Below are 15,900 nucleotides of genomic sequence, written 5' to 3' on the forward strand. Positions count from 1 at the left end.
GAGGCAGCCTCTGCCCAGCGGCCTCCACTCGGTGGCCTTCATCTGTCTGTGTCTGTCTGTTGGTCTGTGTCTGTTGTGGCCCAGGCTCCCCTAGGCTTGCCTGCCTCTTGTTCCTTGTCCCCTCGACCTTACCAGAGAGGTGATGGAGCAGGCCTGGGTCTCCACCCCCAGCCCACTGAGGTACAGACACGTAGCTTTGCCTTTAGTGAAGGGTTTTTGGATTTTCCTGAATCCTCCCTGCCTGCCTGCTTTCCCCTCTGGTATCTCTTCTTCTGCCATGAGGAGTAGCAGCATTTTGGTGGCACTGGTGGCCTGGGGCCAGGAAGGTATAGGGCTCTGCTGGCACTTCTTGGGTGAGCCTGAGCCAAGTCAGGGAGTGGGACAGCTGAGCTCCGGGCACCCTCTCAATGATTTTCTCTCCCAGGGTGTTTGCTTTTCACAAGGAAAGGGGAGGGGCATGGTAGCATCGCAGGCAGGTCAGCAGGAGAACCGCTGAGGAAGGGACAGGTGACCTGGCTTTGTGAGGGGCCCATCAGGGTCTCAGGGACCTTCTGCGGTGTCCCTGCAGTATCTCCCCTTGCCTCGCTCAGCACTTCTGGTCGTAGCTCAGCTGTTGTTGCTCTGTAGGAACCGGCTAGCCAGCCAGGCGGGGTGTGGCTGTGGAAGGCCAAGGAAGGAAGGGAGACTATTCCCCCAGCCCTCCTTCCTGCCTGTGCCTGCGCCGTCGGCAGGTCCACAACGCCCCATCTTTTGTACCCAGTGTGAACCTGTACTCAGGTGGGCAGATGGACAAGAAAGCAGTGGGAGAGGCCCTCTACCCTCACCCCAAGCTGTCTGTACTTCTATCTTTTGCTTCATGCTGTGGATGTGTAAACTCCTGAGGAATAAACCTCTTCTGTGTGCCTCTCTGACCCTCTGGGACTGGTCTTTTCTTGAGTGTCAGCTCATATCAGATGAAGCTGCAGAGTGGTGGATCTAGGGCAGGGCAGGAGGATGGGGTCAGGAGGGCCAATGTGAGAACAGGTAGCAAAGAAGAGGCCTGGGGAAGCCAATGGTGGAGATGGAGCTAGGGGTCTGTGGTGGAAACTGCCCGACAGGGCACCAAATTCAGTTCTTCTGCCTGGGCTGGACTACATTTCCCAGAGCCCCTTGCAATGAGGTGGTCATGTGACCAAAGTTCTGGCCAATGGAATGTATGGACATGGATGCAATTCCCAGACCTGGACCCCCAAACTCCTGCAAGCTCCTCTATGCTCAGTCATCCTTCTGCTGGTTTCATGCAGACCTCACAGTGACCTTGAGGGCCACGTGTTGAAGGTGCAGAGCCACTAGGTGGGAGGAGCAATGGGTCCCTGAATCACCGCTTGGACGAGAGAACCTGCTAGTCAGAAGTGCCTGGTGGGGCCCAGGTACTTCTGCAGGTAGAGCAGGGACTCACTCATTTTGAATTGTACAGGAAAGAGGCATAAACTTGTATTTGTGCCATTATACATTTGGGGGTTAGGGACATGGTAGCCCACCTGCTGGGGATACAAATGGGCCAGGTGCCAAGACAGCAGCAAAGGGCACCAAAGACTCTGAGGAAAGCTCATAGACCCTCCTTAGAGGGGAAGGTACCCATCTAAGGGCTTTTAAAGGACGTTAAATGAGTTAACCCGGAGCGTATATTGGAGCTGAAGAGCAGGTGTGTGTGTGTGTTCAGGAGGATCTGGTAGACAGGGGCAGAGAGACAGCCAGGGGCCTGGGAAGGGAGCGGTGGCAAGAGTGGACATCACGGCAGCAGGCTTGCGGTTAACCCCCAGCCCCTGCTCCTGGCCTCCAAGTGTGGGGTCCTAGAGCTGGGGTCTGAGTGGCTGGAAGAGCTGCACCTGGGCCACTGCCCTCACCCTGAGGCTTCAGTTTTCTGAGCCGAGACCGAGGCTGCCGGTGCCAGCAGAGCCTCCGCAGCTCCCAGCCACGCTCCGACGGCGGGCGTGCCAGGCGGTGTGACTGCAGACACGGAGGCTGGAGCGCGCTAGGAATGCTCTTCCCACTGCGGTGCTGATAGCGTTTTTCTCTCGGGCCCCGCAGTTGCCACCGAGACGGGGCCTCCTCCACTGCGTGACCAGATAACAGCTCAGACTCAGGAGGCCATGCTGGGTCTACAGTTCTCAAATGTTTGACACCCACTCGGGTGACTGGGGTGACGTGGCTTTGGAAAGACTGTACACCCTCTCTGACCTGTGTCTTCAGCCGTCTTAAGCACATCTCCTGAAGGCTACCCTTCTGCTTATGCATGCGTGCATGTGTGTGTGCATGAGTGGACATGCGCGTTGGGGGGTAGTTCCTTCCTTCCGTCATCCCTGCAGTCCTCTCTCTCCTTTAGTCCCCCCACACTCTATCAGTTCACAAGTCCCATCCTATACAAAGAACCGCCCCACCCTACACCCTCTACTCTCTCCAGCTACTGCCCTGTTTATTTCCTTTGACAGCAAAACTCTTCAAAAGAGTTGTCTTCCCCTGCAGTTTTTCATTTCCTCGCTCAGAGGAGCAAATGGGACCCTATCTCATCGGGCTTTCAGCCCGCCCCTAACCCGTTACCGTCTGGGCCAGGAACAGCCTTTATCCGGTGGCATTCAGAGTCCTGTCTCAGCCCTTATCTCGCTCTTCTGCTCAGCAGCACCTGGAAGAGTTGATCACTTTTCCCTTTGTTTTTAAACCTTTTATTACAAAAAATATGTTCACATACACAAAAATCAGAGCCTAGAGAATCTCCATGTGCCCAGCGTCAATGGTGAGCACTCGAGGTCCCCCTCCCTCCCCCCAACGCCCCGCTGGCCCCTTTCATTTTCCTGGAGAGTTTTAAAGCAAATCCCACACTTCCTGTTCCTTCACCTGTAGACTCTTCCATGTAACTTCTAGCTGATACTTTTTTCGCTTCTTCACCCACACCATCTACACATCTACCAAGAAGAACAGTATTTCCTCAACCTCACCTAATGCTCAGGTCATATTTCAAGGCCCCTGATGTCTCAAAGATGTCTTTCTGCAGCTGGTTTGTTCCACTCAAGCTGTGACCAAGAGCTACACATTGCATCTCATTGTGTCTCTTAAACCTTTCGTTCTCTGCAGCCTCCCTCCTGTCCCCTATACCTTTGATTTGGGGGAGGAGGTCATCCTGTGTACCTAATGGCATGCCCAGCATTCTAACTGCCGATGCTTTTCCATGGCATCTTCAGACTCATCCTTCTATGCCCTGTGTTTACTGTCAAGTGTTGGGGCTGGGGGATCCCTCCTTCCTTCTGGAATTCTTTCCTTTCCTTGGCTGTAGGGACACCCGGCCCTCCTGGCTCTCTTCCTTTCTCGCTGCTACTCAGCCTGCTAAGTCTCCCTTGGGGATTCTCTTCCCGCCTCCCTCGGAGCTCCTCCTACCTCCACTTGCTCAAGCAGAGGTCTCAGCCAGCCCATGCTTCAACCACCACCCATGTGCTGATAACTCTGAAGTGTACATTGCTTCCCTAACTCTCCCCCAAACTCAGACTCTAGTATCCAGTTACCTGCCGGACATCCCCACGAGGCATCCCAAATGTGAACATGACCCAATAGGACTTGTTATTTTTCCCCACACCCGTCCTTTCCAGCATCCTTTGGGGTACACCACTTTACCCCAGTTGTTCAGGCTGAAGAACTAGGAGTCATTCTTACTTCCTTGCTCTCTTTCAGACTCCACATCTAATCTATCCTCGGACCCTAGAGAGGATTTCTCTACCTCTTTCCTTATTCGCTACCCTGTCCCTGTCCGCGCTGCCACCTTGTTCCTCCTAGATGTTCCCAACAGAGCCCCAGCGGGGTTTCTCCTTCCACCTTGTCCCCACCTAGTGGCTACAGTGATCGCTTCAACACCTAATGGGATCATGCCACCCCCGGGCTCAGAATCCTCCAGGACCTTCCCACATGCCTAGAGTAAACCGCAGAGTCCTAACCAGGACCTCAGAGCCCCATTGCCCTCTCGGCCCTCGCCCACTCTGCTCCAGCCACTCCGGCCTCCCCACCCAGCCTCGGGCACTCCAGGTCTGCCCAGCCCCCTGCATGCATCCTCTTCATGCCCAGCCTCTCCTCGGCCTCCCCCTGCCCTCATGCTGATGCTGATGCAGTTGCGTCTGGTGCAGACCTCGGCCCTGCTGGCCATCTGCCTGGGGGCCTCCACGGAAATCTTCATCTGGTCAAATTTGGCTTCTAGTCTGGCCATCAGCTTGCTCTCAGGGCTCAGCATTCACCCTGGGGTTTCTCTGTCCAGGGGAGGCTACTGCAATGGCTCCTGGGTAGCTCACAGTCCAGAAAGATCTCCTTGATTGCTCAGGGAGCTCTCAGGGGATCCAACAGCAGGAAGAATGAGGCCAATTCACTTCCCATCTCTCCAGCAGATCAGGCAGCATTTCCGGGCATTTCCCTGTGAGGACAGGGGCCACCAAACGCCTCAGGAGTGAGGGGATCCCAGAAGGGGCAGCTCTGGCCCCAGGGACCAAGACCATGAAGCTGTGGTGCTCCAGCCCAGTGACCTCAGGGAGGACCGTCCCTTAACAGCTCCGGCTCCTTCCGGGCGGAGGGGAAGCCCAGCTGGGCGGCTCCAGATGCAGAGGCACAGGCCAGGACAGGTCGGGAGACTGTTTATTCAAGGCACGGTCATAGCATTAATAACAAGGAGGTTCGGCATTCTGGCACATTCCTTTAGTGGTGGCGGCCAAGGGAAGTCCATACCCCTCACCCTGGTCCCCAGAGGACACAATGCTGCTGATAGGCACTTGGCTTCCAGAAGCGTCTGAGGAAGAGGCAGGCAGGCGTGGAGCTGCTCTAGGCCCAGCGGGGCAATTCTCAAAGGCTCTGGGCAATACCGGACCCCCGTACCCCAGAGGCAGCTCCCTCCAGAACGGACCAAGCCTGAGAGGGGTTGCTTCGGTGGACAGGTAGGGGCGGGGCAGCGGGCAGGCAGGCTAGGTGGAGGCCAATGTGTGAGGCAGGCGTGGGCTGAGGGCGAGCCGGAGGGCAGGTGCCTGGTGGCGGGCTGCAAGGAGCCAAAGCACGCCCACACCCCACACAGCGATCGGCGGTGGCCTAGTAGTGTGGCAGGGCCTGCCAATTGCCCTGGGTCTCCAGGAAGGGTAGAGAAATGAGTGGACCCTGGAACTTTCCTGACATCTGTCTTCTCTCAGAGCCAGTCTGCATTGGACCCAGATTCAGAGGGGAAAGCCCCAGACATGCTGCCATGTCATCTGCTGGGACCCTTGCCATAGGCAGCTTCCCCTGGCTGCCCGGTGGGCAGGGGGAGGAGAGAGGCGGGACAGCGGCAGAAGCAGCAGGAACAGCCCAGCAGGGGCTGCAGAGACCGGAGGCAGTGCCAGCAAGGAGCGCGCGGTGAAGGTGAGCCAGCGGACCAGCTTCTGCCAGGACTCCTCCGCCCCCGCCTCACACACCAAGTACCTGCTCCAGGGGCTCGCAGTGCCTGGAACTGCCTGTGGGGGCCCTGACCACCCTGCGCGGGAGAGGACCCTTCCCCACGTTGGCTGGTGAAATGCTGGGGGAGGTGGCCTGTGGGCCCTCGGTTTATGAGGGACTGGCTGGGGATAATTTCCTCCTTTTCCCAGATGGACAAGGAGGGGGAGAGACTGCTCCTCCCTAGTGGCTCAAGCTCTCCGGGAAGATCTTTCAAGCCCAAGGAGAATCTCTGGGGTGAAGCTTGAAACTGCTGGCGCTGGGACGTGGGCAAGGATGAAGCGAGGACAAAGCCCAGGTGATCTGAGTTCAGGGGCACCCGTGTGCCTGGACCCAGTGAAAATGCCCAGGTGAGGGGCGCCTGGGGCCCACCTTCAGCAGGTTGGCTTCAGGGACCCTGACCTTTGGAGGAAGGAGCGCGGGAGAGCTCGAGAGCAGGCAGACCCCATTCGACTTGGCTTGTTCTGGTCCACTGAGGCCCCAGCGGCCCTTCTGTGTGTCCTTCTCTGCTGGACTTCCTGGTGGTCTGGAAGGGACCTGTCTCCCCCGAGGCAGAGGCCTGCACCCCCCGTGCCTGGCGCAAAGGTGCCGGGTGTCCACAGCATTGCTCCTGCTCAGGATGCGGTTCCAGGCCTCAGGACGTGGCAGCTCTGGGAGGGCGTACTCCACCAGGAAGGACTTCCCTGTGGTAGACACGGCCCCAGCCCAAACCTGCCCCTCACAGGGCATCCCCAGGGCCACCCTGGAGACCCCTTGAGTGGTCTTCAGTCCAAGAGTAGAGGAAGGCTCCTACCTGGAGGGCAGGCAGTGCCGGGGGCCTTCAGTTGGAAGCATGGATTCCTTACCCGACACTGCCGCCCGCCTTGGCCACGTGGGGGACCCAGGCGCTCAGTGGGTATGAGGCAGAGGCAGCTTGCAGTGGCCACATTCTTGGTCTTGGGGCTCCTCTCTTTAGGCCCTGGGGCTTGGGGAGGTGTGTCTCATTTCCCATCACCCAGCGTTTTGGGAGAAGACCCCCGGTCCGTGAATTCTGTCTCTGCCCCTCCCACCTGATAGTAACAGCCGAGGTTTGCCTTCATGAAAATGCACACAGGTCCCATTTAATGAGCCCCAAGGGATCGTGTCCCAGCTCCCCTTACAGGAATGGAAAGGAGAAGAGTCTCTACCCTACTGCTCTTGGGGATGCCTGTCAAGGGGCAGAGGAACGGGAAGGGCCTCAGTTACCTCTCAGGTCTAGGCTCTCCGTTGCCCCTTGCTCCGGCAGGTGCAGAAACTTTCCCTCTACAGCTCCCTGCCCTGGGTAGCCTGGATGAGGCGGTCACCTGTGTTGTGTTGACACGGCCCAGCACACAGGCCTTCGCTCCCACAGACTGCAGGGGAGGGATGGGCCAGGAGCAGGGGCGCGGCAGGGGTAGGAGCAGCAGCAGCAGCAGCTCCTTCTCATGGCAGCTGGTGGAAGGGTGCAGAGGCCCCGGAGAGTCTTCAGTGGGCTTCTTTCTGCCTCTCCCATTACGCACACACTTCTCTGTCTTGACCCCAGGAAGGCCCCCCAGCCTCCAGTCTCTGTGCCCCGGGAGCAGCAACCTCTCCCAACACGTGGTGCTTGCCGGAATCCCCTGTTCCATCCGGGGGTCCCTGTGCACTGCCCAGCACCTTCTGTCCTGGCTGGCCGGCAGGCCGGGGCTTCCATGTGGCCGGTGGCCAGGTCAGCAGCCGTCTTTGTCTGGCCTTTCTAAAGTCTGCAGGGAGTAGCGGAGGCCAGGCCGCCCCTCTCGCCCGCCCCTGCCTGGCCCTCCCATGGCTGCCATTCCCAGTGGAGACGCCAGGGGGAGGCCTCGGGTCCTGGTCAGTGGTACTGGCTCTGGCCCTGCAGTTCCAGGCCTTCCTGGAACTGGGCCGAGTCCAGCTCCCTTGCAAAGCCCCTGGCACCACTCTCTTCTTCTCCCCCTTCGGGCTCTCTGTTCATGGTGCCGTAGGTGTGCCGGGCGGGGGAAGAGGCTGGAGTCAGGTTCATCTCTGGCTCTTGCAGCACGGTGGCCACATACATCTGCTCAGGACAAAGAGGGGAGATCGGGGTGAGGTCGCATTTGGGGCAAGGCCCCGGACATACCCTCCCCTCTTACGCCCTACCCTCCAGAGAATCTGCCCCTCCAAACCACGGACCCTTCTTCACCAGCAGCCCGAGTCCTGGCCATCCCACCTGCCCAGCTGCTCTTGGTCATTTAATGAGCATCCACGAGCTCCCAGGGTGTGTTAGTGCAGGTCTCCTAACTTCTAGTCCACGGTTCCTTCAGCGCCTATGCCATTCACTCTTGGTTCCAGGCCAGGCTAAACCCAGGGGACGTGACATTAAGGCTCCACTATGCCGGGTTCTGGAGAGACCCTCTCCCCCATTCCTGAGCCAGTGCACTTTCTAATACAGCCTCAGAGGTGCATCCACAATTCCTTCCACCGTGTCACTGGTTGGCCTGTGAATCAGGATTGGAAACTGAGATGACTATCTGAGGTCTTGGTCATGTGACCTGTCAAATCCAGGAATGGTCCCAGGACCACCTGGGAGGGCAGTAGAAAGAGAAACTCAGGAAATACTAGGGATAGCGCTGTTTGTCGTCCTTTGGAGTGGCTTTTAAACCAACTCCTTATTTTGAAAACAGGTGATTATTGGATAGAATTAAATTCATTTCAATAAAACCAAACAGCCTTTGTGGGTGAGGGAACAACTTTCCTACAGAAGAACCTAATGTTTGCATAACACCAAAGCAAACCCCATAGAGGACCTTTTGGTCATAAGTGGAAAAATTGTAACTGAACAATGGAAGAAGCCAGCTGTCATCCCCTTAAGCTGGGAGTCACGTTAGCATCAGTAGTAGGAACAGACGGGATAGTATGTATATCTTGGTATGAGGCACAGTGCTACCTGTAGTGTGGTCTAGCACCTAGTGTTGAACTTGAATCTATCAAGCCGTTGGTTCTACTTTCTAGCCTGTAGGAGATACAGGAGACAGTGGAATCTGCTCATGAAGAAACAGTCAGTAAAACCCAGGAGGTGGGACATTCTGCGGGATTACTGGCTTGGTCTCTCCAACGAGCGTTAAAAAAAGACGGTGCTAGAATTAGAGGGACGTGCATAGGTACCAGATTAATGGGCACAGAGACTGGGTTGGATTTTGTTTTGGACAAGCTGTAAAAGATAGTTACAATACTTAGAGCAATTTGAATATGGACTGGGTATTTGAAGATGTAAAAATTTATATGGAAAGATGGTGATTGTTAATGAAAAGGCGGGTTATAAAACATTTTATTTTAGCAAAAATTATATATATATGAACTATAACCAGTATCATTCATCATCTCTGGGTGGTGAAAATATGGACTTTTTATTTTTTTATTTTTTTTAAAGACTTCATTTATTTTTAGAGAGTGGGGAAAGGAGGGAGAAAGAGAGGGAGAGGAACATCAACTGGCTGTCTCTTGCATGCCTCCAGCTGGGGTCCTGGCCCACAACCCAGGCACGTGCCCTGACCGGGAATCGAACTGGTGACCCTCCAGTTTGCGGGATGGCACTCAACACACTGAGTCACACCTGTCAGGGCTTTATTTTCTTATTTTTGCCTATTTGCCCCCCCCCCAATAATTTCTACAATATTCATATACCACTGTTGCAATAATGAAAGAGTATAAAAATCAGTTCCAGTTATTGTTTAAAGCTCAAGCTTTAGAGTCAGACCGGATTCAAACTTTGTTCTGCCACTTCCCTGATTAGGAGCCCCCAGGAGTCTAAGCTAACTGAACCTTTTGAACCTCAGTTTCCCCACCTGTAAAATAAGGATAAAACCCTTACTGTGTGGGTTTATCATAAAGATCAGGAGCGAGAGTGGCGGAGCTCGGCCCTGCAGGGGTCTCTGCACCCGCACCTAACTCTGCCAGGACTACTGAGCCTGCTCCCCGCTGGGCCCTGCCACCGGCTCCGCATTTCCATATGGCTGGCTGTCTTCAGTTCCCCAAACGCTGCCCATTGTCTCCTCCAGGCCTTGGCACAGGCTGATCCTCTTCCTCGAATGCTCTTCCCCTACACACTATTCCACGTGGCAACCCCAGCTTCTATTCCTGGAGTTGGATCAGATGTTCCCTCCTCTGGGAAGCCTTCCCTGCGTGCTCTCTTCAGTGTTCCTCTGGTACCCAGCTCAGGGCGCACATTGGTGGCCCTGCCTCCACACTTGTGACTGGGACGTGGGTGAGCGCCCTGCCCCTCTGGGCCGAGCCACAGTGTGGGAGCCAACGCCCAGCCTGCTGGACCCCTAATCTCTGAGTCTGGCCTCGTCTCTTCACACGCGGATGGGCTCGCTCATCTGGCGCCGTGCAGGCCTTCCATTGAGTCCAGACCTCCAACAGCTCCTGCAGCCCTGTCTGCGCACCTGTGTCCCTTGGAGGCAGCCTTCTGTCCTGAGGCCCAGCCCCAGCACGTCCCTGCATCTACAGGACTGAGCTCGCTGTGGCTGGGTTCTCCCTGACCTTTCTTGTCCTCTCTGAATTCCTCTCTGAATTCCTTCTAGGGGCTGTCGAGTTAAACTTGGATCTTCTATCTTCCCAGATCTTCAGCCAGGGCCACGGCAGCAATTGGACCTGGGCCAAGTCCTGCTGCGTCAGCAATTGGACCTGGGCCAAGTCCCGCCTCCTCCCCAAAACCCAGGGCAGGCACTAAATGCTGGTGGCCCCACAATGCCAGCGGAGTGGCCCGCCCCCTGTGGCAACCCCCCCCCCCCCGCCTTCCCGCCCTGTCCCCCAGAGTGAGGGCACTGACTCACAAGGGAGGTGGGCGTGGAGGAGGTGCTGCTTGGCTCCATGTCAAACACAGTCTCCATCTCCTCCTCTGGCTGCAGCAGTGGGGAGAAAGGTGGATGGTCACAGAATGGGGGTATCTGCCCTTTGCGCCCTCCCGCCCCCACATCCAGAGGAGCTGGCTCCTGCAGCTGGGACTGTTGCTCCCTCTGAACTCAAATGATATATTTTTCCAAAATGGCAGCTCAGCTGGCAGAGATGAAGCCCAAGGGGACAGAGAGATGACTGGGATGCTAGGGTGATCCTTCCGGAATATTCTATTCTCAAGGACCATAATGGTAGAAGTAAGCAGATGTGGGATTGGGGTTCAAAGTAGATCCTTCCTTGAGGCTAGGAAATCCCTTCACTTCAACTCTCTCTTCTTTCCTCCTGGGATTTCTCCTCTATCAAGAACGAGTCCTGAACCACTGTGGTCTAGGTCCCCTGCCACCTTCCTCCTTTGGAGTGCATACACGGACAGCCAGAGCACATGGCATTGTTGCACGGGAGAGACAGAGCCAGAGGCGTCATTCACTCTGCTGCTTCTCTAGCAGGCACTCAGGCCAGGGCATGGGGGCGGGGGGCATAGGGAGGGCAGTGAGGGCCTGTGTCCAGGGTCCCAGACACGACGTAGCCACTTAAAGCAAGAGGGTCCTCTTCCAAGAGGCGCTCTGCTCTGAGCTGCTCTAAGCTGGGTGCCAAGACTTCAAATCCACTTACTTCTTTTCTTTATATATAAATTCATTTAAAACAGAAAACTTGTATCAGTTGCTATAAGCAGAAAAATAAATCAATATGAACCAACAGAAAATCAATGTGTAACCATGAAAAACAATGCTTTGGTCCACTGGAAGTCGTTCCCGTGTGCCTATACAGACACCTCACTTTGAGAAACACTGGTCTCTAGCAGAGAGCATTGTTGGCATGGCTCCCATGAGCTCTGATTGGCTCCCTTCTCTAATGGGGAGGCTCGGCCCCACTGGCAAAGAGCAGAAGGCACTGTGGGGCCCAGAGAGCCAGGCTCCCCTCCAGGCAGCCTCAAGACATATCCTGGAGCTCTTAAAGCAATGACTACACCCTTCCCCAGGTCGCTATCCTTTACTACCCCACCCTTCTCCTTTACTCCATCCCTTCCCTCTGCCCACCATCTGCCCCTTGGAATGGTGCTCGCAGCTCAGTGGCAGAACAGGCTCCCATTGTGGGAGGTGTCAGAGGGGAGAAGAGGAGAGGACAGCCGTCTTCTAAATATCCCCACCCTGAGAGGGGAGCAATGCCTGGGCCAGTGCAAGGGGCGCACACAATGAGGTGGTGCGCCCCGTAATGAGAGAGAAAGGCAAGTGCCTTTCCTCTATGTGGTGCTATGGGCACCCAGGCCAGGAGGGTGTCGCAGGGCTCTGTTCCCAGGGGCCGGGGAGACCCAGAGGAGGACGGGCAGGCGGGCAGGCAGGCAACTCACCTCATAGTTACGCGAGCTCCGGAGCTTCCCCATAAGAATGCCCAGGAAGGCAATCAGCACGGAGATGATAAGGGTGGTCAGGGAAAAGATGGTGATGCTGTGGAATGAACCTGCCAAGGGGAAGAGAAGGGGCTTGGAGCTTGAGGACCGGAGTGGGCGGGAGTCTGCCAGCTGAGATGGTCCCCGACTGATATGTGCCTGGGTCCACTCAACACCTCCGTAGGGGCTTCACGCCTGGGGCAGAGGGGCCCTTGCCCAATTCTCTTCCTAACAACAGGGATCAAGGAGCCTGATACAATGACCTCATCCCTTAGTGCTATGTGGCCAGCTTAGAATTTGGCATCTGTGGATTCCATGAAAACAAAATTAATTCACTTAAGTATCTGTTTAAGTGCCCATTAGACAAGTCCTTCTCCACCCATGAGCTACCTCCCACGTCACAGTCCCTGCAAAGTATCTTTGAGTTATTCATTTGTGCCCCTGCCCCAAATGCAAGCTCTGGCCCGCACCTCCCCTTTCCAAGAGTCCCTGCCTACAATCTGTGCTAATGGCCCTGAAAAGCAATCCAGAATGTAAGTCATTTTTGTTTTGCTTGGTGATATTTGGTAACTTTTTTTGGGGGGGGGGCGGGGAGCAGTGTTCTAATAAGGTAAATATTAAAAATCAGTCCACATATTACTGCATAACAATGCTTATAATCATGTTTTTATAATAACAGAAAAAGTGAACCACCCTGATGTCCAGCCGCAGAGAGCTGACTAAAACTGAGAGAGGTGGACGTGGCTGTGGAAAGGGAAGGCGCTCACACAGGACACATGCTATAAAATGGACTTCACAGTTTGGAAGAGTGGCAATAAACCAATAAACTCCCTTCCACTTTGCCATATCCTCACCACCGCCCCCCGCCAAAAATGTATGCACAGAGTGAGGTCTGGGAACAACGGCCTTAGGTGTCCGATGACTCAAGTGTTCATCTTTCTATTTTTGATAATAAATGGGACTTTCTTTATGCTTGGAAAAAAGCATTATAACAAATGAAATATGCGTGGTGGCAGGGAAAGGCTGGGGGACAAGAAGTTGGGGGTGACAGTACATGGATGATGCATACAAGTGACCAAGGGCTGAGTGTTTACAGGTGCCATTGTGACAAGGAGAGTAAGATAATACGGACTTTCCTGGCTCTGTGCCACCCAAGAAGGTTAAGGTCAAGTGTCCCTGAGAGAAGGCCAAAGTCAGGGGAGGCAGAAAACAGTATGGGGCGGGGCAGGGGGAGGGGAGAAGGATGGGGAGGTCAGTGTGAGCTTCTTGCCTCAGAGAGGATTTCTGCTGCCAGGCCCGAGGGGACAGGGACAGCGGTTGCCAAGGGGAGGGAAAAAGCAGGCTGCTGGGGAAGACTCTGAATCCTCCTCCAGGTTTTTGGCAACTCATGAGACCAGGAGTCCTGTAGGATCCCAGAGGGAATGTCATGGGAATTGAGCCTGAGAGCTAACATCTTACTTCCTGCCAGCCCAGAGTTAGAATGAAGGAATATGATGCTTCTGGCCCTGAGGGTGGTACCCAAAATGTACACAATTTGGATGGTCCAAACCATCCCCTTACCTTCAAAGAGCTCTAATCAGAGCCCCTGGGGCCTAGAGAACCCATGGGGCTGGGCAGTGCTCAATGAGCAGCCTTGGTCCTCTCGGCCTTTTCTGTTCTAACGGAGCTGTAGTGGAGGGGGTTACGGAGCAGTGGGGCCAGGCAGAGGTGGAATGGCTGGCAAGGCCTGGTACCTACCTAATCGGAGGATGGAGAAGAAGAGCATCCAGAAAAGACCCAGCAGCGGCGCAAACATGGCCTGGTTGACGGCAGCCATGTGGATCTGCTCGTTGAGCTTGGTGGGCGCGTAGGAGTAGTACATGTTATAGCGGTCTGTGATGTGCTTCATGCACAGGTACAGCAGCCCTGGGGGCCGGAAGATGGGGGCACACTCAGTGGCTGCTCCCTAGGTGGGGCCTGTGCTGTCCCAGTGTCCCCATGGAACAGAGAAGTCAGATTCGGTGTCTGTCAGAGCAGCAAGGGCCAAGGACAGGCTGTGGCAACCGTTGTGCCAACGTCTGGTACCAGCATCTTCCCTTGAACCCCTGGAACCTACTCTGCCAGTCTGGTGAAGAGTCTCCCACTCATGCATTCACTCAACAAACAAGCTATGTAGATAGCCATGCAGCCTCAGCCCCCTGACCTGGCTGTGGCCCTGAGAGCTCCCGCCCTGCTAACAGGGTTTCCTCCTGCTCCAGGATGTGGCCTGATGTTGTGGGGCTCAACTCCTCCTTCCAGTCTGAGGGTGGGCGGCCTTGGGTGGGCCTTAGGGATGACTCACCGAAAGGGACAATGATAGGGCAGGTGATACTGTATGCTATCACGACGCTGAAGACGTTCATCATCCATGCGTACTCTCGCCCATACTGGAATTCTATGGCCTGGTCCTAGGGCAGAAAGTAGGAGTCACCCTAAGGTGGCCCGGTCCCCTTTGCTTGGCTGCTTCTGGGGGTCCTGACCCGCCCTCTGGGAGCTGGTCAGCAGCCTGCTTTCCAAACGTGGAGTCCAAGAAGCACCCACCCCCCTCACCATGCCTCCCATACTTGGTGCTTCCAATGATCCCCCCTCCTGAATACTCCCCCCCATCCAGGGAAACTCTAAGAGCTATGCTCAGGGAAGTGCTTGGACCTCACCTTTCTGATGTGGACTCTCTCTGGCTCCGACCTGGAGAAGAAGAGGCGGGTGCTGTAGAGGAAGAGGGACCCCAGGCGCAACAGCTCCATGCCTGTGCCAAGCAAAGCTGCCGTGATCACGTAGTTGACGAAGAAGGCGCCATTGTCTGGCAGGAACACACACCTGGGTGTGGAGGGGGCAGGCAGCAGCAGAAGCCAGGGGAGAGGGAAAGGGTGGAGGTATTGAGAGGGAGGAGGAGAGAGAGCAAAGAGACAAGGGAGTAGGGATTTCATATTTGAGATTTTCAATGTTTGTAACCTTAACAAAATCAGACTTGGCTGTATGTCCCACACAACCTGCCTGTTGCCTCATCAAGAGGGGGAAAATAAATTTCATATACATGGGCCCCCAGCCCAGTTTAATTCAACAAGGGCCCGTTAAAGCATAGATGGGGATGGTCTACATAAAGGGCAGATATGTTAGGAGATACATGTGTGGGCTGGATATAATTCAAGCTGTTTGACCTGGACGCACCGACCCTGGAGTGTCCACGAGTAGAATGGGAGGGCTCTGTGACCTTGAATGATGAAAAAATTACATCTTTATTTCTACTAACCTCTAACTGCAATTAGCATTTCCTTCCATTAAGATCGTGGGCAAAAACCACAGCCATGTCAGCCATGGCTGTGGGTCTGTCACCCACTGAAATCAGGTACTGTCATGCTATGTTGCAGTCATTGCTGACATCTTACAATATTATCTGTGCTCATCACCATTTCACAGTGATGCTAGTTACCCGACAGGCCTCTAAACTACGCGTGATTGAAACTTTCCTCCCTGTGGACGTGTATTGGATGTCACTGGCCAGTGTCAACTAGGAGTCATTCAGCCACCTAAAGGCCAAGGTGCCTGTTCTCACATTGGTAACCCAGGCATCTCTTGCTTTCCAGTGTCCCTGTCTACATAGTTCTGTCGACTTCCTTGACCAGAGAAATCTGTGAGCCCTGGACATATTTCAGGACTCCTTCAAAAGCTGTCCCCTCTGGGTGGCGTCAGAGCTGTCATGGACTCACAATGCTCTTCTTTCTCATATAGAAACTGTATTCAAGATATTAAATAGCCAAAGATGAACTCTTTCATCTTGGAAAAGACACGCAACTTATTACAATTATAGTTTGCAGGAAGTGCAGAAACCTTGGACCGTTCTGGTCCTTGCTCTACAGAGCAGGCTATGGAAGCTTGCATGTCATTTGCAACATTACACCTTTGAAAATTGGAATTTTCAATTTTTGTAACGCTGAAAATAAAAAAACTGAAATTGGCTGGATGTCCAACACGACCTGCCTGTCGCCTTCTCAAAGATCTTCCCCACCTCAATTTAATATTCTTCTTCCAGCTAATTAACATCAGCTTTCACGCTGAGGCCTTTAAAACAATAAAAGGTAAGTTTAGGTAGCCTGTATTTA

The 15,900-nt window shown here is 54.7% G+C and overlaps 1 protein-coding gene across 2 annotated transcripts in view; it reads right to left on the minus strand.

Annotated features, from left to right (window-relative positions):
• Positions 1-4,370: 4,370 nt before the first annotated feature.
• Positions 4,371-15,900, minus strand: part of TMEM63C (transmembrane protein 63C) — a 65,096-nt gene continuing 53,566 nt past the window's right edge. For both annotated transcript variants that reach the window (XM_054567225.1, XM_054567226.1), the window contains exons 20-25: positions 14,455-14,617; positions 14,103-14,208; positions 13,520-13,687; positions 11,744-11,853; positions 10,275-10,343; positions 4,371-7,516 (exon numbers count right to left, since the gene is read on the minus strand). In XM_054567225.1, coding sequence (XP_054423200.1) covers positions 7,316-7,516; positions 10,275-10,343; positions 11,744-11,853; positions 13,520-13,687; positions 14,103-14,208; positions 14,455-14,617 — 817 coding nt within the window. In that variant the 3' untranslated portion in view covers positions 4,371-7,315. The remainder of the gene's footprint in view (positions 7,517-10,274; positions 10,344-11,743; positions 11,854-13,519; positions 13,688-14,102; positions 14,209-14,454; positions 14,618-15,900) is intronic.

Source organism: Pteronotus mesoamericanus, unplaced genomic scaffold (assembly GCF_021234165.1).
Source record: "Pteronotus mesoamericanus isolate MK-2021 breed Mesoamerican mustached bat unplaced genomic scaffold, CSHL_Meso_final contig_182, whole genome shotgun sequence".
In the NCBI taxonomy this organism is placed as follows: Eukaryota; Metazoa; Chordata; class Mammalia; order Chiroptera; family Mormoopidae; genus Pteronotus; species Pteronotus mesoamericanus.